Source organism: Carassius auratus, chromosome 26 (assembly GCF_003368295.1).
Source record: "Carassius auratus strain Wakin chromosome 26, ASM336829v1, whole genome shotgun sequence".
Lineage (NCBI taxonomy): Eukaryota > Metazoa > Chordata > Actinopteri > Cypriniformes > Cyprinidae > Carassius > Carassius auratus.
This window is the reverse complement of record NC_039268.1, coordinates 1,805,955-1,831,364: the sequence shown is the minus strand read 5'-3', so window position 1 is coordinate 1,831,364 and position 25,410 is coordinate 1,805,955. Positions and strand designations below refer to the sequence as shown.

The 25,410-nt window shown below is 34.5% G+C and overlaps 1 protein-coding gene across 1 annotated transcript in view; it reads right to left on the bottom strand.

Moving 5' to 3' along the window:
• Positions 1-25,410, bottom strand: part of LOC113044051 (VPS10 domain-containing receptor SorCS1) — a 143,656-nt gene that overhangs the window by 17,022 nt on the left and 101,224 nt on the right. Inside the window, exons 4-18 of the mRNA XM_026203639.1 lie at positions 25,012-25,170; positions 22,589-22,662; positions 19,762-19,826; positions 19,044-19,162; positions 18,361-18,450; positions 16,853-17,032; positions 14,792-14,938; positions 12,696-12,798; positions 9,393-9,469; positions 7,219-7,310; positions 6,828-6,935; positions 4,872-4,989; positions 2,685-2,818; positions 531-644; positions 111-282 (exon numbers count right to left, since the gene is read on the bottom strand). Of these exons, the coding sequence (XP_026059424.1) occupies positions 111-282; positions 531-644; positions 2,685-2,818; positions 4,872-4,989; positions 6,828-6,935; positions 7,219-7,310; positions 9,393-9,469; positions 12,696-12,798; positions 14,792-14,938; positions 16,853-17,032; positions 18,361-18,450; positions 19,044-19,162; positions 19,762-19,826; positions 22,589-22,662; positions 25,012-25,170 (1,752 nt within the window). The remainder of the gene's footprint in view (positions 1-110; positions 283-530; positions 645-2,684; positions 2,819-4,871; positions 4,990-6,827; positions 6,936-7,218; positions 7,311-9,392; positions 9,470-12,695; positions 12,799-14,791; positions 14,939-16,852; positions 17,033-18,360; positions 18,451-19,043; positions 19,163-19,761; positions 19,827-22,588; positions 22,663-25,011; positions 25,171-25,410) is intronic.

The following is a 25,410-nucleotide window of genomic DNA, read 5'->3' as shown; positions in this document are numbered from 1 at the left end:
TATTTTGCAGTTGTTTTTATCTGCTCAGAATGCAAACTCACATTCCCTGAAAGATGATGTATGAATATGTCACCTATAGGCAGTGCAGGAAACACTGAATCTTTCTATACCTCCTCCAGGAAGACGAGAAAGGTGACGTTGCTGGCAACAGAAGCCGTTAGCTTCCCTTCGCTGGTCACTAAGTGAAGGCCCCGAGGGGCCTGGCTAGGGCACAGCTGCCTACGAGCTGTGTACTTCTCCATCACTCCACCGGTGCAGTTATTAGACACCACCTTTCTGTACCTGTACATACATTCAAAAATCACATTTACAAACCAGTTCTGAAGCTCCAATACAAAACAATCAGTTGACAACATTGAAATGCACTAGCCTACTTATCTGCGATAGTGAAAACACATACAACATTTTAAATGAGTCATACATCAAAATCATTTGAGAATGCAGATGGCAAACATGATTAACATCAATGATAATGGGAACACTGAATAATCACTTTAATGGATAGATGCATGCGTCAAACGAGATCTCACCCAGTGCTGTTGAGGAATGTGTGTTCTGTAGTACAGGTCCGAGACATGGAGGAGGGCAGGAACCAGAATGCTGGAGTACATTTCCCATCAGCCCTTCTCTCGAAGCCATAATCACTGTTAAAAAAAAAAAAAAAACCCGGTGAGAACAGACATGATTTTCCCTGCTTCAAAATGCCATGCTTAATTCAGTGTGCTAATTGCATTATCTTTTCAATTTCTGAGTTTTCAAGTAAATCCTACTGCTTTTTTTTTTTTTTTAGTTTATGGTTGGTTGAATTACATAGAGATAGCCTTTATTATATTGAAGTCAAATTATTATTATTACATTATTGAAGCCTTATATTGAAGTCAAAATGAAAATTTTTCTCTCTGTGATTAACATTAATAATTCTCAATTTTTTTTTATATGGAAATAATTATAGCTGTCATGAATAATATGTATTTAAAGCAAAAGCCACTGACATTATAGTGTATAGTATGTATTCAATCTTTTTTTCTTACTGACAAGTCAAGAAAAGTCTTTAACAAGACATTTTACTCCTTAATAATAATGCTTGTTACATGCTTTAAAGCTTTTTTTTTCTTTGCAGTTATATAACATTTAATTTCTAACAATTTATAAAAATTGTATAGCAGCCTGCAGTTAAAGTGCTAGCATTTCTCTTTCATGTTAACATTTAACAAATATCCCAAGGAAAGAAATGTCTATGTATTCTAATACATGGAAATTTTTGTCAGCATAAAAATACTTTCGGCATCCACTTTTATATTAATTCATTTATTTTTAGACTTAACTGTCAGACAACAGAAGCCGAAGTTGTTTGTCCTGCAATGCAATGCAGCACCCCAATCAAGAAAAAAAATGACACTAATTACCATGACAAGCTACACAGATGTAGCCAGCTTGTGTTGGTAAACGCACAGCATTTCACTCCCTGATTAACAACTTTCACACTTTGTTCTGTATGGCCCCGAGGGGCCTGCAAATTTGGAACTTTCCAAAACAGTGACATTAATAACTTTGATAATTCAGGGGGAAATGAGGAGAGAGGCCACATTTACATGATGAGCAAAGACTGTTAGGAATACAGATGGAGGGTTTAATCAACAAAGCGTGGGGCGTGAAATACTACAGAAGACAGGGTGGTTGACAGACGGAGACAACAGTATTATTGAGGAACTGTGATTTTTAAGAAGTAACATGTCTGTCTCCATTTAGCCGTCTTCACACAGCTTGACTAGTTTCCACATAGCAAAGATCTTCTTTAAGAAAATAACTGCAACTCGTGTGAAAATGCTGATCTTGTAGTGAGGACTAGCCACGACTTATAGATAGACAGACTTATTTCATAAAGATATCAACTCACAGATACTTCTTCAAAAATTTATTTTGAGACAACTGTTGACATGCACTAAAAAGTTGAGTTCGATTTGTAACTTTTTGTTGTTGTTGTTTTTTTTTAAAGAAGTCTCTTGTTCACCAAGGCTGCATTTATGTGATCAAAAATACAGAGAGAGAGAGAGAGAGAGAGAGAGAGAGAGAGAGAGAGAGAGAGAAAACTGTACTATTAATACAATTAAATTATTAATATTACAATTTAAAAGTGTTTTCTTTTTTAATATATATTTAAATTTAATATATTCCAGTCATGATCCTTCAGAAATCATTCTAATTTTCTATTTTCTGTTGATATATATATATATATATATATATATATATATATATATATATATATATATATATATATATAATTATTTAATGAATAGAAAGTAAATGTAAAAGTAAAGCATTTATTTTAAATTAAAATATAACATTATAAATGCCTTTTTAATGTCACTTTTGATTAAATGCAATTTTGCTGAATTAAAATGTATCCTCCTTAAAAATTAAATTAAATTAAATTAAATTAAATTAAATTAAATTAAATTAAATTGTTACTGGCCCCAAACTTTTGATTGGTAAAATTATTTAATTAGAATAAATAATAATAATAATAATAATAATAATAATAATAATAATAATAATAATAATAATAATAATAATAATAATAATAATAATTTGCTGGGGTTTTTCACATTGACATATCACAGTGTTAAAGTGGTCTGTTTTACAACAGATTGGGAATCTTTAAAGAACAATGCTTGTTTACTTACCACTCAAAGTCTGACTCAGTGCAGTCACATGGCTCGGATATCATCGTGACAGAGTAGGTTTTACCCATAACACACCTGGCTATGGGCTTTAGCTTTCGGTAGACTCTTTTGACTCCCATGAGGCAGCGGTCACCCTATAAGCAGGATTTCAACATAAACATAGATGCATGCATACACACACACACACACACACAAATGTTTTCTACAATAAAGTTGGCATGTGGTGTTTTCGTTCAGGTTTGTTTTAGTTCTCACCATAATTCATAACAATGAAGCATGTGTGCATCACACTGAATTTACAAAAAAATGACTGGAAATTTCCAGAGACTTGAAAGAAGAAGAGAGAAAATAGGAAAGAGAGAGGAAAAACTGTTTCCGCTCATTGTACTTGGTCGTTCCATATTTCATATCTCACACCTGAACTCTGTGGGGTTTATTTTGTCAAAGATTTCAGGCTTCTAGGCCTCTCACAATGTTTTTTTTTTTTTTTTTTTTTTCACTGAATGGCTTGATCTCATCAGCATAGTACTGTAGTCTACAGCCCAAAAGCTGACTTTTAACCATCCAAACTTTGATATCATTCTGTCTTCTGTCGACTTCTGTTGTCTTCAAGTCTGCCTTAGCTTCTCAGAGTTTGTCACAGAAATAGAAAGCACTACAAGGCTTCAGGTTAAAGTAGGACAGTCTACTACCATGTCCTTACAACTAATAAAGGTACATCTATTATACTCCTGTGAGAGGACACTTGGCTTCTGGCGTGGCTTCTGGGATATATATTATTCTGTTCAAATATAGTCTCAGCAGCGGACCCTGGGATAGAATGTCAGGACCGGTTAGTAAAAAATATTGTAAAAACAAAAAAACAGAAAGCCAATGCAGAACACTCTTTAGTGCAATCTAAAGCATCAGGCCTCAGTGGAGAGTTTATTATGCTGGAAAGATCAGACAAAGCAGAAAGGTATCTGACCGAGACTATACTGGCTTCTTTTAATTTTAAGGCTTGAGATGCAGTATAGAAGCTGAGTTGAGGACAGTGATGCATGTAAATGGACTGTATTTATATAGTGCTTTCAACAGACCACATGGCATGGAGCAGCTGGGGTTAGGGGTCTTGCTCAAGGACACCTCGACACTTGGTCAGGTGGATTGAACCACCAACCTTCCAGTTTGTAGACAACCTACATGAACCACTGAGCCACTGCCGCCCTATGGGACGATGGGGAGATTTGTTTTACAGAGGAGCCCGAGGGAACTTGGAGCAATTTATTTCAGATTTTTAATCAAAGCTAACAACGTCTCGGTTACATACGTAACCCTCCTTCCCTGGTGGAGGACACGGAGACGTTATGTCATGACAACATTGAGGATTCACTTGGGAGAGAGACCGGGGAGCCAGAGAGACCGGGATGGGTAGCAGCAGCGGGTGCCTCTCTTTTTAGAAAAGAGGGAGATCGCAACGATGCCATGCTCGTTCGCCCACAAAAGGTACATGAGTCATCAATGAATGCACTTTCTGCATGTTAGATGCCCAGACACTGAAGACAACGACTATGTTCATCCTCAGAAGACAGGTAACGACCACAACCAAGGGGGGCATGGATGGAACGACATCTTTAAAAAGACGCAAGCCGTTCGTGATTTGCTCTTTCAGTTAAAGTGCCCAGGGGAACGCTGTAGACAGGGACACTGCTGTTCGTACCGTGACACCAAGCAGAAAAGATTCCAGCCACCTGATGAAATGGGCTCTGTGAAGATCAAGAACATTCATCCACTCGGCTCCGAAGCAAAAATCTGAATGAGTGGATGCACACAACCCCTATCTATACCCGTATGCATGGGGAGTGATGCAGCTATGCTAAATTTCATTTGGCATTTTCTCTTAAAAGTCATAGATGATTGGGGCTCCCAAGTGAAACCATAATGACGTCACAACATAACTCAAAATGACTGACAAAGAGTGAACTTGTTTGTTGTTGGTGACAGAGACAAATTACAGTTCACAATTTTGAGGTTTAAGATGATATTAACTCAACATGAAAACTAGTTTTCTGACCTTTCTATTCACTGGGTCATATTTATTTATTTGTTTTTGTTCTATCAAATGTGTATGTGTTTGAAAAAATGATTTGGGCAAATATTCAAATTGGAGAACCAAATGCTAAAATACTAAATACTAATATTTCTCACCTGGTCATGTAAATCCCACTGCACATAGTCAGACTCGATGCATCTTCTGTTAAAGATAGACCTGAAGTCTATCTTTACCAGCTGCCATTCTGAGCGGTGACTGACGTGACCGAAGATCCTGCAAACAAAGGCACAACGTCAGCCGCTGTATGTCTGGCGAGCAGTGGCATATCGAGAGCACACTGACTCTAATGATAAGAAAGATGTAGAGCGGACAGGAAGAGGAAATGCTTAGCAATGTTATCCAAGTCAAACCACATCAGTGGAAACCTGCGTCAAACTGTCAACAAAAAGTCTGAAACTCACATTGAGAAAGTCTGACACTCAAGAACAGTGTGACACTTTTAGGGCCTGTCAGAAAGAGAGCAGAAAGTATCTAGGAATATCCTACAAAAGGCAAACTTCATGAAATACTTCTCAAAATAATTTGAGGTTGTGCTGGATTCGGGATGATGCCAAATCAGAACTGGCATGGTCTTAATGATTTGCCTTTTCAAATAGGTGAGTCATCACTGGAAGGTTTAAAAATAAACCATTTGCTTTATCATTAATTGCTTTATTTTTATCACCAAGCAAATCACTGAGCATTTTATTCTTACGTTTTTTTTTTTTTTTTTTTTTTTCACAATTACCATTTAATCATATGAAACCTGTAATTATGACAGATTTTTCACTGTAACATAAAGTCACAATTAGGAAAAATAAAGTAGAAATTTAAAGTCATAATTACAAGATATAAAGTTTAAAGTATAACATTTAATAAAAAGTTTAGTTATACAACATAATTTTAATACAGATATCAAATCAGTTAATCACATAGCAGCAATTCAACGCATTTTTGCATGTAGACATGGTCAAGATGTTCTACAGAAGTTCAAACTGAACATCAGAATGGGAAAGAAAGGTGACTGTGAGTTCAACACATTCAAATGACCTCCAGATCTCAATCCAATAGAGCACCTTTGTGATGTGATGAAAATCTAAAGCAACTGTCTGATACTATGATGTCAAAATGGACCAAAATCTCTAAAGATTGTTTCCAACAATTTGCTGGATGCTATGGCACAAAAAAAATAAGGTTGTTCTGAAGGCAATGCCGGGGTCTAGGAAGGTTTACCTAACGAAGCAGTCTATATATTGTTTTCGAGCTAGATAAAATGGTACTAATATGCATGTCTAACAAAGCTGTTTAGTCCTATAGAGGGTAATAACTATGGAAGCCCATTTCTGCCACTGAATAAAAAAATAAATAAAACAAAAGTCTTTTTCTTTTCACGATTATCGCAGTTCTGACTTGTTTATCTCACAATTCTGACTTTTTTTCTGAGAAATGCATGATATAAATTAACAGTTGTGGGCTATGTAGTCAGAACTGTAAGATATAAACACAATTTTGACTTTTTTTTTTCTCGCAGAAATGTGTGATATAAATTAACAATTGTGGGTTATAAAGCCAGAATTGCAAAGATACAAATAAACTCACAATTCGGAGAAAACAAAAGTCACTGCGAGATAAAATTGCAATTATGAGAAAAAAATTGTGAGATTGAAATTCTGTGAACAAAGTTTATCTCACAATTCTGACTTTATTTCTCACAATTAGTTATTTCTCAGAATTGTGAGTTTATATCAAACTTGTGAATTTTTAACCCACACTGCGAGTTATTAAGCCAAAATTGTGAGAAATAAACTCACAGTTCAGAGAAAATATTCATATTTTTTCATCGCGATTGTGAATTTTTCTTTTTGGCGTAAACGGGCTTCCATACAGTAACAGAACAAATCATGTCAGTTAGGGAAAAAGTGACAATGCCAGCACTACTTTGAATTTACTCAGATTCTTTGAGGACATTCAGGGTTTACAGTGTTCGTCACATATACCATATTTCATCAAGCACCATTTTCTCATTCCAGAACAAGCAAAATGTATTACTAATGAATATTCTTCAAACTTACGTCATTATAAGCGTTTCCTCGCCCGGTTCGCCCAAGACACCGTCCACGAACAGTGGGGATGAAGTGAAGCTGTATTTGTTCCACACCCTCCCCTCATCAAAGCTCAACCTGTATAGAAACCAGTTGCACACAGCTGAAACTACAGTGTAGAAAAGTCATGTAGAAAAGATTGCATTTCTACACACAGCTGGCAAATAATTCAAACAGGACTTTACTGCACCTTTACGACATTTAATCTAGATTACTAGACAAAAGAATTACACAGTCTACTGGGTTTAATGAGAATGTTCACACTCCCCGTGATTATGTGAGTCAGCTCGGTGCGATTGCATTGACTCATGTTTTACGAACACACGCACTGAATATTAGTAATGATTTGGTGTAGGATTACCAGAGGTGCCTGATGGGAAGAGGGGTGTGTCTAATTGCCACTAAAGCTCCGCCTTGATCCAGATACAGCACACTGTACTCTTCATCAAATATCTGGAATAGACAAAGAATGTATTAATTATGTGCTGCTCCATTCATTTTGGTATTCTCATTATATACTGTATTAAAATACTGCATAAAGTATAAAACATAACAATATTTAATTTCCTTTTATCACAATTTAGTGAATTTATGTGTGTGTGTGTGTGTGTGTTTGATTTATATTCAATATATTATTTTACATTATTTTGCATGGAATTAATCTTGAATAATTGATGTGACAGCCCTATTTTTAAATGAGACAAACTAACTAATATCAATAGTAAAATTTCAATGAATTTATTAAATTGCTAATACTCACTGATGCGTGTGCTGTTGTTTTCCCTCTAAAATAATATCTAAAATGATTGATGATATATACATATAGATGTACACAGTACTCACACATATTATGTAAACACAAACATTTATTTTGGATGTGATTAATTGCAATTTATCGATTTGACAGCCCAATTTTAAAGCATTTTATCCTATTTGATAAAATTATATAAACTTAATACACGTTAATCAACCTGTCAGCTAATTCAAAAGCAAATTTTAACCCTTTATTTCCATCCAGTTTGATTCTGTCCTGTTTATATTCTTTGTTGTTGTGTAATCAATTTACAATTAAGTCTGTTGTGCTTTTCAGTAAATTACTTCCATAAATTAGACCACACTCAAAAAAAAAAAAAAATACAAAAGCAAAGAAGAAAATGTACAAACTGTGACAGTACCTTTTCTAAAGGGTACTACAGTAAATTGCACCATTAGGTACTAAAATGTTCATTTTAGGTACTAATATGTACCTTAAGTTACTATTTTGCATTCTTTAGAGATAAACATGGTGCAAAAGTGTACCTTTTAAAAAGGTATTGCCCCAGTGACAGCTTTTGTACCTTTTCTTATAAGAGTGAACACAAGCATAATTTTATATATATATAGAACTAAATAATAATAATAATAAGAATAAGAATAATAAAAAAACTCTAAAAGCAGTGGCCCCTCTAATCATCATTACATATTCGCTATAAGTTGCAAACATGTATGAAACAAGTAATTGCCTTACAGTGGAAAATCCAGCCTGATACAACAGTAGGTTGACCTACTGCAAAGTTGAACTGAAAATTGAGGCCCTAATTAGCAGTTTCCATTTGTTTGCCCCAGAGCTCTGATAACTGCACTGTAGGTGCTGTGAATTCTTGCTGACATGAATTCCTGTTGAGTTTATGCCTTGGGGCTTCAAACATTTAGCATACACAAGTCTGTTAAAGTGGAGGAAAACACCATCTGATTGGCTTAAGTACTTCATGGGCTAATGATTACGAGGCTAGTGTTTATGTTAGCGGGATACTGTGTGGGGTCTGTTTTGTTTTCCTTTGGCTGTGAACACACTGGAAAAGTTGGATCAACCGAGCTACAAGCTCCGCTAGAGTCATTATAACCAAGAAATGCATATGACCCTGGGTGCTTTGATCGACATAAATCTATGATAAATAAGGACTGCTTATTTCTGAAAAATATTTTTGGTGGTTGAGTGCCAAAGTTTAAAGAAAAAAAAAAAACCTTCACATTATGTACTCCTGCTCATATGTGTCTCAGGGCATTATTACATATGTTCTCGTGTAATTTTCATTCATAATGTCAGATTGGATGAGTTATGACAATATTTCCTATCCTTACTCTTATTGGGAGGGCTTTCAATTTGATTAGATGAAAGCTGGCAACCACAGGTCTGCTGTCCTTGAAATGATGCTATTTCTCAAATCCCAGTGATTGTAATTCTTACTGACAAGAAATATGACATCAAACCCGTGCCCTACCCGTGCATGCTTTAACTTTTTGCCACATTAATTTTCTCTTAATTATTTGAGCTCTCCAATTTTAATTAGACAGCTGGCCCCATAAATTTACATCGCATCATCAAACATGCACCCACGGGCATCATATATGTCATTGAATTTAGTTTTCTCTGAAGGTGTCATTTGATTATTGGCTTTGAAATGCGGCACATGGATTTATCCGCTTAAAGATAAGCATCAGTGCTGAAATTACTGTCCACCCTCATCTGGCTGAACACCCCATGGTCAGAGTCACCTGCCGCCACGTGTTTCCAGCGTCGGATGTGATGAACATGCTAACGTTGCTGCTCGTTAACTCTGCGCCGATTGAACCTATGGAGAGAAGAGCAGAACAATTACAGTCATGCTTACCGAAGCAGATCGAGAGTAGATAACTAAAGCTATATGAATATGAAGATTGAGTGGATTGTGCCAAATGATCATTCCAAATGCTGGCAAGTGTTTTATAGATTTCGTCACGATTTGTATTTCTCTTAATCATTCATTTACCCACAATGACTACATTTTATCATTAGTTTGTGATTATTAATGATGACTAGATTAGTTTGAAGATTAGAAAATAAATGTTTTTGGACTGTAAAATGCAAGGGCAGCTACAGAATATCATATACTCTCTTTCCCTTTTTCCCATAATGCTATAGTGTGTGCAGTATTCTGTGACAGAATAACTATTATGTTACTTGGTTTTGTTCCATTGTGTACTGCAGGATAAAAGAAAAGAAAACAAGTTTGAATGAGAAACATTCAAATGAGGTGATGAAAAGATAAATTCATGCATTCAAGGGATAGATAAATGGATGGATAGATGGATAGATGAATGGATGAATGGATGGTAAATTAACAAAGATGGTTGGATGGATTAATGGATGGACAGAAATATTGATGGACAGATCAATGGATGATGGACAGAAAGGTGGATGTATAGAAATATGGATGGATGAATGGACAGACTGAAAGATGGATGGATGAATGGACAGAAAGATAAATTAATGGATGGAAAGAAAGAAAGATGGATGGATGGATGAAAAGATAGAAGGACAAATCAACGGATGGATGGACAGAAAGATAAATGGATTTTGTTCAATTATGATAATTGATGCAATGAAAAGATATGCATTTAAGGGATAAAATGATTGGCGGACAGAAAGATAGTTGGATGGATGAATGGATGTACAGAAAGATGGATGGATTGCTGGATGGACAGAAAAATAGATCGACAAATCAATGGATGGATGGACAGAAAGATTGATTTGTATCCAGCGGGATAAGATACAAAAATATTTTTAAGATATTAAATAAAAAAATCTATTCATGCAATAAAAAGATAAATCCATGCACTTGAGGGAGGGATGGATGGATGGAACAGACAGAAAGATAGATGGACAGATAAAAGGATGGACAGACAGAAAGAAGGATGGACAGATCAACAAATGAATGAACAGAAAGATGGATGGACAAAGATGGATGGACAGAAAAATAAATCAACGGATGGATGGACATGAAGATGGATGGATCGATTGGATGATGGATAAACAGACAAAAAACAGATAGATAGATAGATATATAGAAATAGTCAGATTGATAGATAGATAGATAGATAGATAGATAGATAGATAGATAGATAGATAGATAGATAGATAGATAGATAGATAGATAGATAGATAGATAGATAGATAGATAGATAGATAGATAGCTTTTTACAGCAGCAAATGCATCATGTGTAATGAAATCAGAGTCTGACCCTGTGAGGTAAGTAGGAGTTCTAGAAAACCTCTCTATCTAATAAGCTAAGCAACTCAGGAAAGTCTGTGGCTTCTCTACAACCCTTCTGCCATCAAATCAATCAACTAAACGTCAATTTAGAGCCTAATATCTAATAGTCGCTCTCCTCCTAGGATTACTTATCTAGATAGTTACAGTGCCAAGACATTTATATTTCATCTGCGTGCATCCGGAGGCAATATAGTCGGCGAGCGTCACGAAAGACACAAGCCTGAAGGAGTAAAATGAAAAAGTCACAAGCGCTTTCAATCTTATAAAATAAACATTTGAAGTTTGAAGTGGTGGAAGAGTTAGTCGGTTGTGAAAACAGAAGATGACGGAGAGAGAATAATAAGAATGCTCTAAAGACTCTCTGCCGCTAATCTCAAGAGTAGCACTTAGCATTTCCATTTGTTTATGCTAGCACGACACTAATCTTGTTTATAGTCCATATACAGATGCCTGTGCTCCACGAGCGCAAAATGAACATCTTCGACAATAACAGTGTCATAAGCGCTCAAGATGAAAGGAATTTAAATATGTTTCGCCTTTGGAGTTCCAAAACAAAAAAACGAATTGATGTCAGGGATTTAAGGAAGAATACAAGAGCTACACACTTTAAAAAGTATTTTCTTCTTCCAGTACCTGTCAACTAGACAATTGTTCTACCTGTCTGTATCCAAAGCAAAAATACAAATAATCCTCGAGTATTGAGTTTTATTAATCTTTTTCTAAATATGTGTCTTCAACTTTGAAATGCTTCTTTAAAGATTTAATCTGAAACATTTCAGGCACATTTTTACAGGGCAGTTCCAAATTAAGAAAGTAAAGTAACCACAGTTTTATATAATTACTAGAGGTATTGTTAATGAAACAGTATGATGAAAACATTTATGTAATATTAATAATACTATTACATTTTAAAAATTAAATTTGTAAGTGCTTGTTTCAGATAATAGTATACTTTAATGGTACGCAAATATACATGAGAAAAAAAAAGGGGGGGTGGGGTTTGGTGGTACAGTCAGACTTTTATTAATTTCTTCATTTATTTATTGTAAGTAATTAATACTTAAAAAAATGCTTAACAATAAATAAATAAATTTTGAGCATCAAATCGACATATTAGATTTATAAGATTTATATTAAATTTATTATATTTCAATTTTTTTCATTTATTATTTTTAGAAATTAATTCATTTTTATTTGTGAAAGGAAATTATGTATATATATATATAACATTAAATTAAATTAAATTAAATTTTATTTGTATAGCTTTTTTCTTGATGCAAATTGATCATGATGCGTATAAAGTTATATTTTTTTTTATTTTATTTATTTATTTTTTTGTGTGTGCTTGTTATTGAGAGTAAAGTGGAGAGATGACAGAAAAGTATTGGGTGGAAAGAGGGGAGTAGGATCAGCAAAGGACCTTAAGGCGGGATTCGAACCTGGGTCGCTGTGAGTGCGGGTACACTGCTCCCGGTGTGTGTTCACAATGTGTGTGTGTGTGTTCACTGCTGTGTGTGTGCACTTTGGATGGGTTAAGTGCAGAGCATTTATTCTGAGTATGGGTCACCATACTTGGCTGAATGTCATGTCACTTTCGTCACTATATGTCAATGCACTAACTTATTTTCACCAGCGTAAAGAGTTTTTTTTTTTTTTTCTTACTACCCTTAAAATTTTAGAGAGTAGAGCATATTTGCACTTTATGTATGAATACAAATAAGATACGAATATTGTTATCAGCATCAGTCATTTTACCCAAACTCACCTGATGCTACTATGATTCCAGGGGCAGACTCTCTGCTGGCTATGTTTCCAGATGTGTATGGGTTTGCAGATACGTGCAGGTGGAGATGCAGGGAACAGTACGGCTAGAAGCAACACAAACAATCATATCAATCAAGCAGGGTCTCAACATCGGTACGACCCCCTGTGTGTGGCCTCCACTAAACTGTCATTGTGATTGGGCTCGAATAAAAACCCATTTAAAAATCCCATAACAGCAAAGGCTTATGACTTTTTTTTTCCCATCCCAACATTAATTTTGATTGGAATAACCTTTAGTGACACAATTCTCATTATAAGTCTGGAAATGCCAATGGTAAGCACATGTTGCAAGGGTTGTTTAGGGGTTTATTAAAACTTTGACATTTTCAAACAAATAGCTCTGTAATGGATGGTGAAGGCAAGGCCAGCAGTGGGACTATTAATTAGTTGAGTTTATCAAAGGGTAATTATTTTTGTTTGCACTTGGGGGGGTTGGGTTGGTGGGTTGGGGGTTTGTGGAGGCCATTCACTGGAGATGGAAAATATCTCCACAGAATGAAATATACGTCATGTCATTTGAAATGACTAGCAGCATTGATTACGTAGACCTCATCCAAACACCTGTGTCTACAGGAATGTGCATTCTGTTGGCATATTACCACTTATTACTTTTATTATTATATTTGAGCCATTGTGCAAAATTGTTTCAAATACCAAAAAAATCAAGCATGACCATATGAAACATGAGTGCTTTTATTTTCTTCTAAAATACACATTCTCAAAACTAAGTTTTCCTGTCTTTATTAGTTTCATGTTCAACTGTGAACATCACAGGAACATTTCCAATGCATCTCAAAGAGCGTGCTTTAAGTACTAGTTATACATTATTGTTATAGTATTTATTGATATGTCACAAAATAACGGTCTTAGCACAAGTATATTTGCAGTAATAGACAACAATACATTGCATTTTTTGTTTATGGCAAAAAAAATTTCCATCAAGATATTTTGTACATTTCCTACCATAAATATATCAAAACCTAATTTCTGATTAGTAATATGCATTTCCAGGAACTTCATTTGGACAACTTTAAAGGCAATTTTCTCAATATTTAGATTTTTTGCACCCTTAGATTCCAACATTTTCAAATAGATTTATCTCAAATGTAAATTTATCTCAGCCAAATATTGTCCTATCCTAACAAACCATACATCAATGGAAAGTTTATTTATTTATTAGCAACTTATTTTTATATATTTCATATTATTATTATTATTTTAATTTACCCTTATGAATGCATTTTTGGTCCAGAATGGCATATTTTGAATGAGCTTTTTAATTAATACTATTATTATTTTTATTTAATTAGAAATTTAGTTCTGTGCTATTTGTCATCAGTTTTTTTTTTTTTTTTTTTTTTTGACATTTGCATTTAATGTTTTATTTCAGTAATTTTGTACCTCAATTTTGTACTAAATTTCAGTTAGTTTTCAAGCCAAAAATGCTTAATTTTTAATATTTTATTTGAATTAATGATTTTTTTTATAGCTTTCATCACCAAAAAGAACATAGTATATATAAACAAAGTATATATAGTGTTCAATAATGTACATTATATAATTTTAACTAAATATATATATAGATGCATTTAATAAAATAAAGGGTTCGTTCCTTTTACATCAGTTAACACATTAACAGCTTTATTGGAAAAGACACACACTAAAATATGCTATTCACAAATAAGTCATTTGTTTAATTATTAGATTTTTCTTCTTTTTGTTCATTCTCATATTCCATCTATATTCCTCTTTGACACCGTTGTCTCTTTAGTAAGAAAGTACAATTAATTTAAGGGGGAAAAATAAAATAAATAATAATAATAATAATAATTATTATTATTATTATTATAATTTTAATATAATTTAATAAAAATCAACCCCCGAGACATACACTAAAATGCTTATAGCTGAAGAAACTTCCCTCTTTGTTTAATGCTTCAAAAGCTAAAATCTGGTAAGTTGCCATTGTGAAAGTATACACTGTCCTCATAAAGCTCATTTATGAATGTCTTTTTCCTTTCCCACAAGTCCACTCACCAGCATACAATGGATTCGGTTTCCTCTGAGATCAGCCGAGGGAGCCTGCAGGAGCCTCCAGTCACGGCCTTTGTTATAGGTTATGTATGTCTTCACCTCATTATTCAGCTTCTTATTAGCCAAGAACATGCCTTTTATTCCTGCCACCTAGGGATGGGAACATAAACAAAGAAAGATAATGATGAAGAGATAAATCACTAATAACCATATCCCTAAAGTTACACCTTTTCCTCCTATAGAAAAAAAAAAAATACCTAAAAAGCTCCGTACATACAGAACAGCAGTTCCTGGTCTATCTATTGGTGTGGAATGGGAGTTTGTAAGGGAATGAGAAGGTAATCCATGTCTGTCCTGAACAGAAGTGACATCTCTTCAGGGCCAGGAAGCACTAGAGAGGAGGAGAGGCAGCCAGGGATGGGCCTCGAAGGGCACTGACTATTCAATAATTGACGAATATTTCAATCTAGCCACCGGCTGAGATTTTAGCATATGTTACACGGAGGTGGCGACCTCAATCAAGTCACCGGACTCTTCAGCCTATCCGAGGGCCAAATGTGATTTTATGGGGGTTGCTATCATCAACAGTTTAATTATTTGATCAGGAGATAGCTTGACACCTGCTGGCCTCTGTTGCAATGCGCGGCTGCATGCGCTGTTCCTTCCAGAGGTGTATGAATAGAGATCTGGGGTATTCTTCAAGAGATGAGCTGTCTACACCCAAACCCTAATTCGCTGGCTTCAGTCAGAGCTTTGGCAGAGCTATCAGACCAGTTTGTAGTGCTATAAAAAATTGGGAACTAAAAGCACTCCAAAGCCCTGCCTGCTCTCAGATTGTAAGGTATCTTGTTGCATTCAGGTATTTGGAAAGACATTGATCAGAGTTAAATGCTGAGAAGGTCAATAGTACACCAGGGACAGGAAACTAACTTTTGTTCAGACAGGCTGCAAAATCGTTTTTAGATTCCAATCCAGTTGTTTAGTTGTTTGTAGTCTTAACACACACACACACACACACACACACACACACACTCAAACACATTAAGTGTTTACCGGGATATATTAAAATTAAATATATATATATATATATATATATATATATATATATATATATATATATATATATATATATATATATATATATATATATATATATATATATATATATAAACCCATATGTGTTCTGAAATCTAAGTAAAATGTTATTTTCTTTCTTTTTGTTTTCCTTTAAATTTATAATAATCATAACCATTGCATTTATTTTGAAAAAAAAAAAATATTTTTTTTTATTTTCAACAGTCATTAATTGTGTACAGTCTTCAGCGTCATATGATCTTTCATAAATGCTTCTAAAATGCAGATTTGGTGCCCGATAAACATTTCCTCTTATTATCAACGCTGAAAACAGATGCTGCTAAACACTTTTGTAAAAAAAGTATACATTACTATTCAGCAGTTAAGTAATAAATATGTAATAAAATATTAATTATATAATAATAATACTTTAACCAAAAAAGGACAGTAAAGACATTTATTATGTTCCAAAAGATTTCTGTTTAAACAAAAGCTGTTCATTGGACATTATATTCATCAAAGAATCCTGAAAAAAGAAAAGAAAAGAAAGAAAGAGTTTCCAAAAAGTTTTTTTTTTTTTTTTTTTTTTTACATGGATAATAATCATTGTTAATAATAGTGTACCAGAAATAATGAATATTGACTGAGGTTAAAATCAGCATGTTCCATCCATCCATCTATTTAACATAATAATAAACACATTGTAAAAAATATATACATAAAAAACATTTAACACTGTGTCCAAAGATTTAGATGCACAGAGAGTATTCTGGGTTCCTTGTTTAAATAATCCACTTATAGTCATGTAATGAATACCTTAATTAATTAGCACTGCTATTAAATCAATTAGGACTACACCCAATTAGCATTAATTAGTGCATTCAATTTGATCATGCTTTAATATCCAGAGAAATGTGAACATGAAGCAGTGATATTGTCTCAGCACTGTGTGGAAAATAAATGACACTGTTGTGTTGTAGAGGGATGCACCTCATATAGATCTATCATGACATTTCCCTCTGGTCCCATACTGCTCATGACGTTCTCCAAAGCCAGCGTGTAGTAAACGCCTCCGGCCTCTGACACGTACAGGTTGTAAGTGTCATTCTGGTTCCACTCTTGAACTGCCGCCACGACCCGGTTCTCATCTGTACTGATCACATGCAGATCCTGGGGAAAAAATAAAAGATATTTCATGAGACGGATCTTTGATTTATTTGACAAAAGAATATTCTGCCTCCGGCATTATCCAAATGTTGGCATAAACATGTCAATAAAGAAGTCTATAAAACTGACAAGGAGTGTTTTATAATAGTGGGTTATGATTGATGCACTTAGGTGCGGACCAGTATAGCTGCATGACTTCAGTTTTGTATAAGACATTATTTGATAATAATTATGTAAAAAGAAAAAAAAGAAAAAACTGTAAAACAGCATATAAGAATGATTTCTGAAGGATCATGTGACACTGAAGATGTAATGATGCAGAAAATGCAGTTTTGCGTCACAGAAATAAATGACATTTAAAAAAAACTGTTATCTTAAATTGTAATAATATTTCACAATATATGATATTGTCACTGTTGTTGTACAATAATTTCCCTTTATCTAGCTGTCTATGTCTGTATTTAATATTGATACAATGTGCATTTTGTCAATAAAACTGCCATGGAAGTCTCTAAACTTCAATTGCCTTTTATTCTCTTGATGAGCCGACTGAATTTCCTGTGCGGTTCATAACCGAGCCATTCAGATGATTTAACAACTCTGTTCAATCTTTTCTATCATCACAAAGAAAAAGGAGGCAGAACTATTAAAACTTAAGTGGCTTTTAATATTCAAGCATCAAAACACCTTTACCCTTCTCATTTGCATATATCAGAGGAGGACGACTTTAACTTTAATGTGATTTTTGCCTCTAATCAAGCGAGATTGAATATGAATGTATTTACCGGGACGGCTGGGGACAGCCGGAGAGCAGTGGCGGTTTCACCCCACTGAGCTGAATCCGATTAATAATCAGTATCAGACCCTACTCTCACCTGCCTTGGTTTGCTCACAGCTCCGGCGTACAGCAAATATTCTTATTAGGCCTAAATCGAGCTTGTCAGTTGGGCAAATGCAACAAAACCACATGCTGGCAGTTTGCGAATTTCATCTACCCCAGACTGGGTGTGTGCTTAAAGGAGCGCCGAGAGCTTGATTGAATAAAACATGTTTAATTGTCATGTGAGCGCAGCAGATTTTAAGCTTTGAATAATAACACAGCATCGTGAGAGGCGAGGGACCTTGGTAGCATCTGCGTCCCCGAATTCACTCACTCAGAAGTAAGAGCCTGCCAGATGCCGGCAAGAAAAAAATTTGTAAAGGTTTAAAGCTTCAAAGGCTAACATCGAGGGACACGGTGATCTGGGTCTGAAATAGAAATGACTGTTTACTCTGTCACAGCGTAGCAGATTCTGACTTTGTGTCGAGCAAGTGTGAATGAGCTACCTTACCTTTGGAAGGGTGTATTTGGGAAGCTTCATGGGTGTAAACACATCTCGCCTGGATGACACGTAGTAGATTGGCCGACCGCCGGTTGACACCTTGGGTAATGGAGGGATCACAAATAGACAGGACAAAGACGCTTTAGAAAGAAATAACATTTTGAGTTCTACCGGGATTTTGGTCACATATTAGGGTTAGCATTATGCATTGCGATATGATCAGCGCAATTCAATCACGTTATCATAATTGAATCGCAGCTGAAACTGTGCCAAATGCCTGACACGGACTGGATCTGGAGGATTAGTTTCTATCTGTGCTTTAATTAGGGCACCTCATAGACCCTGTTCACACATGGGCAAAAATCTGGGGGAAAAAAGTTGTGTACTGAATTTCAGCCATTTTTAAAATAAACTTGTTGGTTGTGTGTGTGTGTGTGTTTTTTAAAGAGAACGGCATGCCCATGAAATCATATTGAAAAGTGCATAAATAACTGAATATCATTTAATGAAGGTACTTGACAAAAAATAAAAGAAAGATACCATGTTTGCACTTAAATTAAAACTCAAGGATGCACTTAGGTATAATAAATTCAAGCATAACTAAGAATTAAAAATATATGTGCAAAATCATATGAAAAAAACAATGATTACAGCCATACTAGTCAAAGGTTTCCCCTCTGTAAATAACTCACCTGAACAAACACATACTCATCTTGGACCACCAGGGAGTTGGGGTCAATGTATCCAGGAAAAGGTTTGCCCTTGTTGGCATCTGTGCAGTTCTGAAGCTTGCATGTGACATAAAGAGCCTCTGCAACAACAACAGGACATACGGCAGAAAAACATGACGGTACAGTCAGACTGTAGAGAGATAATAGTAATACTGTTATTGATTTCTCCTGTATTACATGTTACAGCTTACCAAAGATTTTTAAGTTTATTGCAAATAAAACAAAAATGCTACTTAAGTCTATAAACTTCAACATTTCAGATTTAATTCAATGTGTAACTTGCGATTAATTTATTATTTTTAGTTAAAACTATTTTTATTCACTACATAACAACAATTTCCATCTAATATTTCTCAATATAGGTCGATTTTATGGTACTTATAACATCAGCAGACTTACATTTTACTTTAACCATGAGAGGAAAATCTTTAGTAGCCTGTACGTTTAAAAAAAGTTAGAACTGTACCCAGCCTCACTAATTGTCCTTGTATATTAACTTAAAAAAAAGAAAAAAAAAGAAAAAACACTCAAAATAACATACAGTAGAACTGAGTAGTGCAGAACTGTCTGTTTTTAATTCTAAAGTGAAGCCTGTTTTTAGTGTTGCCTTGTGCCATTTTTGAATTATTACTTCTTGAAATGTAATCAAAGCACGTCCAGGGACGCCATTCAGACTTACGGGTTTCTGAGATGCTGGTCTCAAGGTGAATCAGGCCCGGCTCTTTATCAAGGCCCAGTTTAGACCTGGAGAGCCCAAAGGAAATAAAAAACATGGTTTTATAAAATGAGCTTTGGAAAACGAAAATCCTTTGTGTTTCCCTACAACAACAGATGGGTCAAAATAAGGGCATTGGCTTTTTTTGTGTTGGCTAAAAGATCCATGTTAGCCTCCCAAAGGAGCGATGCAGGTTGAGTCTAGAAAGTACCATCAGAACACCCAATCCTGTTAAGTCTCCATTTCCATCTCCATCTACCCGTGCTTTCTGACAGAAGCAAGGAGCATATCCTGACATCATTAAAAGTAAGCCCTTCTCATTTGCTTCCCAAGAACACCCACAGGCAGCGCACACAGCTCTCTCACTCTTTTTAATGTGGAAAAAAAAAATCATTGTTGCATGAAATATTTATTCCAGACTGAAAAATCAGACAGAGCTGCTCCGGAGAGGAACACACAAAGGTAGAAGCAGACTATCTCAAGACTTTATCATGACACTTATTGGAAGTATTGACGCTTTCACAAATATAGCATCCCTTGGTGTGCTCTGGGATCAGCCTTAAAATTTTAAAGGCAGAGCGGCTGATTCAATAAACCTCTTTTGCACACAGTATTTTGAGATTGACCTGCAATGCACAGAGTGACGAGGTTTATTTAGCAAAAATGATAATTAATGTGAGGTGACTGTATAAAAAAAAAAAAAAAAAACACTTATTACACAGCTCCTCAAATAAATAATTAAATAAATGGACATACATGGTATTGATTTTATAATCATAGCTGTATATTATCTTATAGCTTCCCCTAAGAAAAATGAACTCTAATCATGCATTGTTCGTTTAAATTGATCTTCATTCTTTTTCAGTACAAACACTCTCCCTTTACGTATATTCAATTTAGGCTTATTATTGCTTATTTACTAAAGATAACATTATTTTTCTGGTATAGTTGGCCCATAGCAAGCGAGAAGTGCATAACCAGGCAATGCTGGCATATAATGTATATCAGTATGCTAATCTAGTTTTACTTGATTCATACCCAAGATTATTACTTACTCCCTTACTCACAAGAACAGTTCAATTTCAGAGAAAATTGACTAGGTTTCAATTTCAGATCAGTTGGGTAAAGAGGTAAAGAAGTTCTGACCGATTCAGCTCCACCAAGACTTGAAATCTGTGCAGGCATTAGGCCAGAAACGAGCCACATCAATTGAGAGTTGCTTTTGAAGCACTGACAGATACAAAAGTCCTTTTCATCCATTCAAGGCTCCATTTCTTCAATAATCTCATATGCTGGCTGCGACTATGGCGGTGTATCTCATCAAAAGGGACAATCTAATTTCACATAGTCAATAGCTACACATTTTTAAGGGATATATGTCTCATCTCACTTCAGATAATAAGACTCCATATGTGAGAGTTCATAGAGCGGAACTTGTGAGGATAGATCATTACCAGCCTAAAAATAATGGTACTCCAGGCTGACTCTCTGATGTCTTCGCTCTGTCCTACTTTGACGGTGCTTATGCAAAAATCTCACACTAAAATGTTCTCACAAAACAAAATCCTGGTTCTAAATTACTAGAATTTGAGAGAAACAACTGACATAACAGTTGAGAGTTTAAACTGAATGTAAGATGACACAATCTTACAAAAGCATTCATTTACCTTTTTAATAACATTTACTCAATCAACCATTTAATGTGTAATCAATTATTCTTCATATATATATATATATATATATATATATATATATATATATATATATATATATATATATATATATATATATATATATATATATATATATATGTATATATATATATATATATATATATACATGGTCTTAGTATTTAATACAGTGCATGTGTGATATGAATTTATTTTGTTAAATAAAATAAATAAATAGAAAAATAAATAAATGTTTAAATAAATAAATAAAATTAAATTCTGTCTGACTATAGTGACAGTTCAAAAGATGAAAATCAGCTTTAAACCATTCTGCAGTTTAATTTAATTCATTCATCAATGCCATACGTTAAAAAAACATATTTAACATGACTTTGCTTTGGAATAATAATAATAATAATATTATAATAATAATAATAATAATAATAATAATAATAATTATTATTATTATTATTATTATTATTATTATTATTATTCTTAATTATTATTATTATTGTTATTATTAATAATAATAATTATTATTATTATTATTATTATTATTATTATTATCATTATTTTATTGTTGCTGTTATTTACTTCTGTCATCCCTTTTTAACCAAATACCAAAGATTCAGTTGAATATATGTTTACAGTACTTTATAAAAATGAGTAAGAAAATAAGTAAATAAATAACTCAATTGATCCATGCTCAAAATACCTTTCAGTTCATTTCAGCTTGTCCACTTGAGACCAAGGATAAACATAAAATCGAATCGAATTTAGAATTTATTTCTCAACAGGTCTCTTTAATCACCACAGTCTAGACATCTATTAGCCGTCCTGATCAAGTTGAATAAGCTTTGTTAATGACTAAATTATTTGCAACATTGCAAATGCAGACTCCGACTCAGTACAAGGTCTAATGACAACATTTGTTAGAGAGCTTCTAAGCTTTGGATGAAAACCTTGAGGTAGCATTGGTGGTGGAACACAGTGGGAAAGATCACATCAGGATTGAACAACAGTCCGTGTTCTTTGCTTTATTCTTTTATCAGGCACAGAATGCAGGAGCTCAAATGATTGAAGTTCCACATGCAGTAGAAGAAATCCCACAGAGAGCTTACCAGTAGAATCGATTGGGCGCCACCCGCTCGTGAACGAGCTGCCATCGACGGCCGAACTCAACAGAGCTGTAGAGCTGAAGACGAAAAACTGTGTTAGCAAAGGGTTTCTATGAAGATTCCCGTCTCTTCTGATGATGCACATCTACCTATTGGCATTGTTTAGGTCAGTTTAGTTTACTGGATTCTTATCAATAGCTCTGTTCAATAAACAAGTGAACTGCCTCAATGCATATCTGATTTTCTCCTGTTTAACTGTTTACATTCATTTAAGACATAACCAACTGTGTTTAAGTGAATAAAAAAATATTATTTTTTTAATTGATTTGACCATTTTATTGCAATCAATTTTGCTACTATTTCCTAAAATATATATTATTAATATATTTCCTAAAACTTAAAGTTAGTAGGGTACAGTACATGTGATGCTGTCCTAAAATTGATCCAAAACAAGGTATCTTAGAAGCCATCACACACTGGGAACAGAATTCGCACCAGAGGCATGCCTAAGCAGACCTAAAATGCTACCTACGTAGAGAGCTAACTACGTTTTGGAACCGAGCAAATTAAATTATGGATGACTTTCCAATAAAACACAGAATAAAATAAAATCTTAAAATTATCATTTCAAAATTAGTATAATTAAAGTGGAAAATTGGCAGTCAGAGAGAGAACAAACACCAAGATCTTAAATTCACTAAATGGAGCAGAAAAATGACTCACGTATATGTTTCTCAGTAAGGCTGTGAGCATCCTATTTATGTGCACAGTTCTTTGGGAGAAATCATTTTATATAAATGGCAAACATAAATATGTCACACTGGTACTTACAGCACTTTGGAATGAAATGTAGCTTTTGTTAAAGTGTTGAGCAAAAGTTTTCCCTAGGTGTGAAACTTCACTTGCCTTGCACAGAGCAGCATATTTTTGCCAGGTTTTGCGAGACATTTCTAAAACAGTGGGGGGTTACAATGCAGCACTTGTATTTGCATCAGTTGGGAACTGTGATATCACAATCTCACATCCAATATAACATCCTGACTGTGGGTGGATGGAGCTCGGTCATATTTACACACAGACGTATGGGAAACCAACAGAACAAACTAAACCAAATCAGACAGAAGTGAAGAGTACAGCTCTGCTAAAAACAACTTCTTAAAGAGGGCTAAACTGGTCTCAGCTGGTTTAAACTGGACTCCCACACTGGCCACTTAGTTCTTTGTTTCTTTCTTTTTCAGGAGGGAGGCACAAAAGTGTTGAAGGTTACCAAGCTTTTCATTTGAGCTCATTTCTTCTGTTTACTGTCATCATAAAAAAAAAAAATCAACAATTTCAGGAACCTTGCCAATGACACCACGGCAGCAAAACTGTCAACACTAATAAATTATGCATTTATTTGTGGCATAGATTTGGATAGGGTTTAATTACACTAGTGATTGTTTTCTTTTTATGCTGTTTGCTTTTGCGGCTTTCATCCGTGGCTAGTCATGCACATTGTGCAAACAGCCAACTATTAGCCCGTCAGTTGGCTGATAATTCTTTTTGATTATGTTCATTTAATTGTATTTCATTGTCAGTGGCCCTCCTTCAAGGGTGAAATCAATGTTGATTTGTCAAAATTGAAGTCAATGCTGTTAAACACCGTCACTTGAGACTAGAAACTATCATTATTTCACATATTGCATGTCACTGTGAAAAGTTTTGTTGTTTGAATTTGTACTTGTTTTTTACATGCTTGAAAAGAAAATGTATTTTTACATTTGGGGAAGTATTTTACATACTGTAATTTAAATCCACATCAAAGAGGGAAAAACAATCTAATCAGTTCAGGAATGGATCTAATCCAAAATTAGGGGAAGGAATTAAAATGATTCATCAGCTGCAGAATGAAAAATAAATAAATATAGAATAAATCTTGACTAGTTAAATTATATTTTGATATGATTAAATCTGATGCTTAAACAATCTTTTCAGAATAACTATTTTTTATATCTATAATTTATTAGCCCTAACCCAAGAGCTTGAAACCATATAATTAATGATAATTTCTTGCGACTTGGGATCCATAAATTGTCTTAATTGCCAAATTTATGCTCAATGAAATTGTCTCTTTAAGACGTATTTCCTCTTGCATTGATAATTGCCTTCTAAGGATATATTTCAAGCCTAAATACAGATAAGCATTCATTTGCACACATACTTTCATTATTGTTATGTCTTGCTTTGCATTTTGTGCCTAGAATGTTCTTTATTATGAATGCAAATACTATAAATTAGTTTTTTCCTTTGGCTTTGGTTATATTTGGCAATAAAACAGCCTGGTAATTAGAGAACTGCATGAACGGTGCCTTGCTGAAAGCTTTGTGCAATAATTAGATGCTCTTTGCAATATTTTCCGGAATGATTTAGCTGAAATGATTCTGCACCTTCTGGTCATGCCCATAGGCAAGGATCCAGTCTTCCTGCTCAGGGTGAAACAACAGGCTGAGGATGTAGAAGTTGAGGCGATATTTTTGATAGGTGGCACCTTCATCTGAGCTGATGAGCAAACTGCTCTCCACCTCTGGATCTGTCAGCAGCATGATCTGAAACACAGAAAACAGGTTCTTAGTCTCTTCAGAGTGTCTTCGCTAACCCTCGGGGACCAAATACTTCGGCTAGTGGACCTCTAGCCTTAGGAGGCTAACTGTGGTAATACACAGTGGTTATATACATATACAGAGGTTATCTTGTATTGAACATGGAATGTTTCCTTAAAACCAATCCAAGTCAATCACAATTGAAATAATCAATAAATAAAAACATCAACACTGCGTCTTCACACA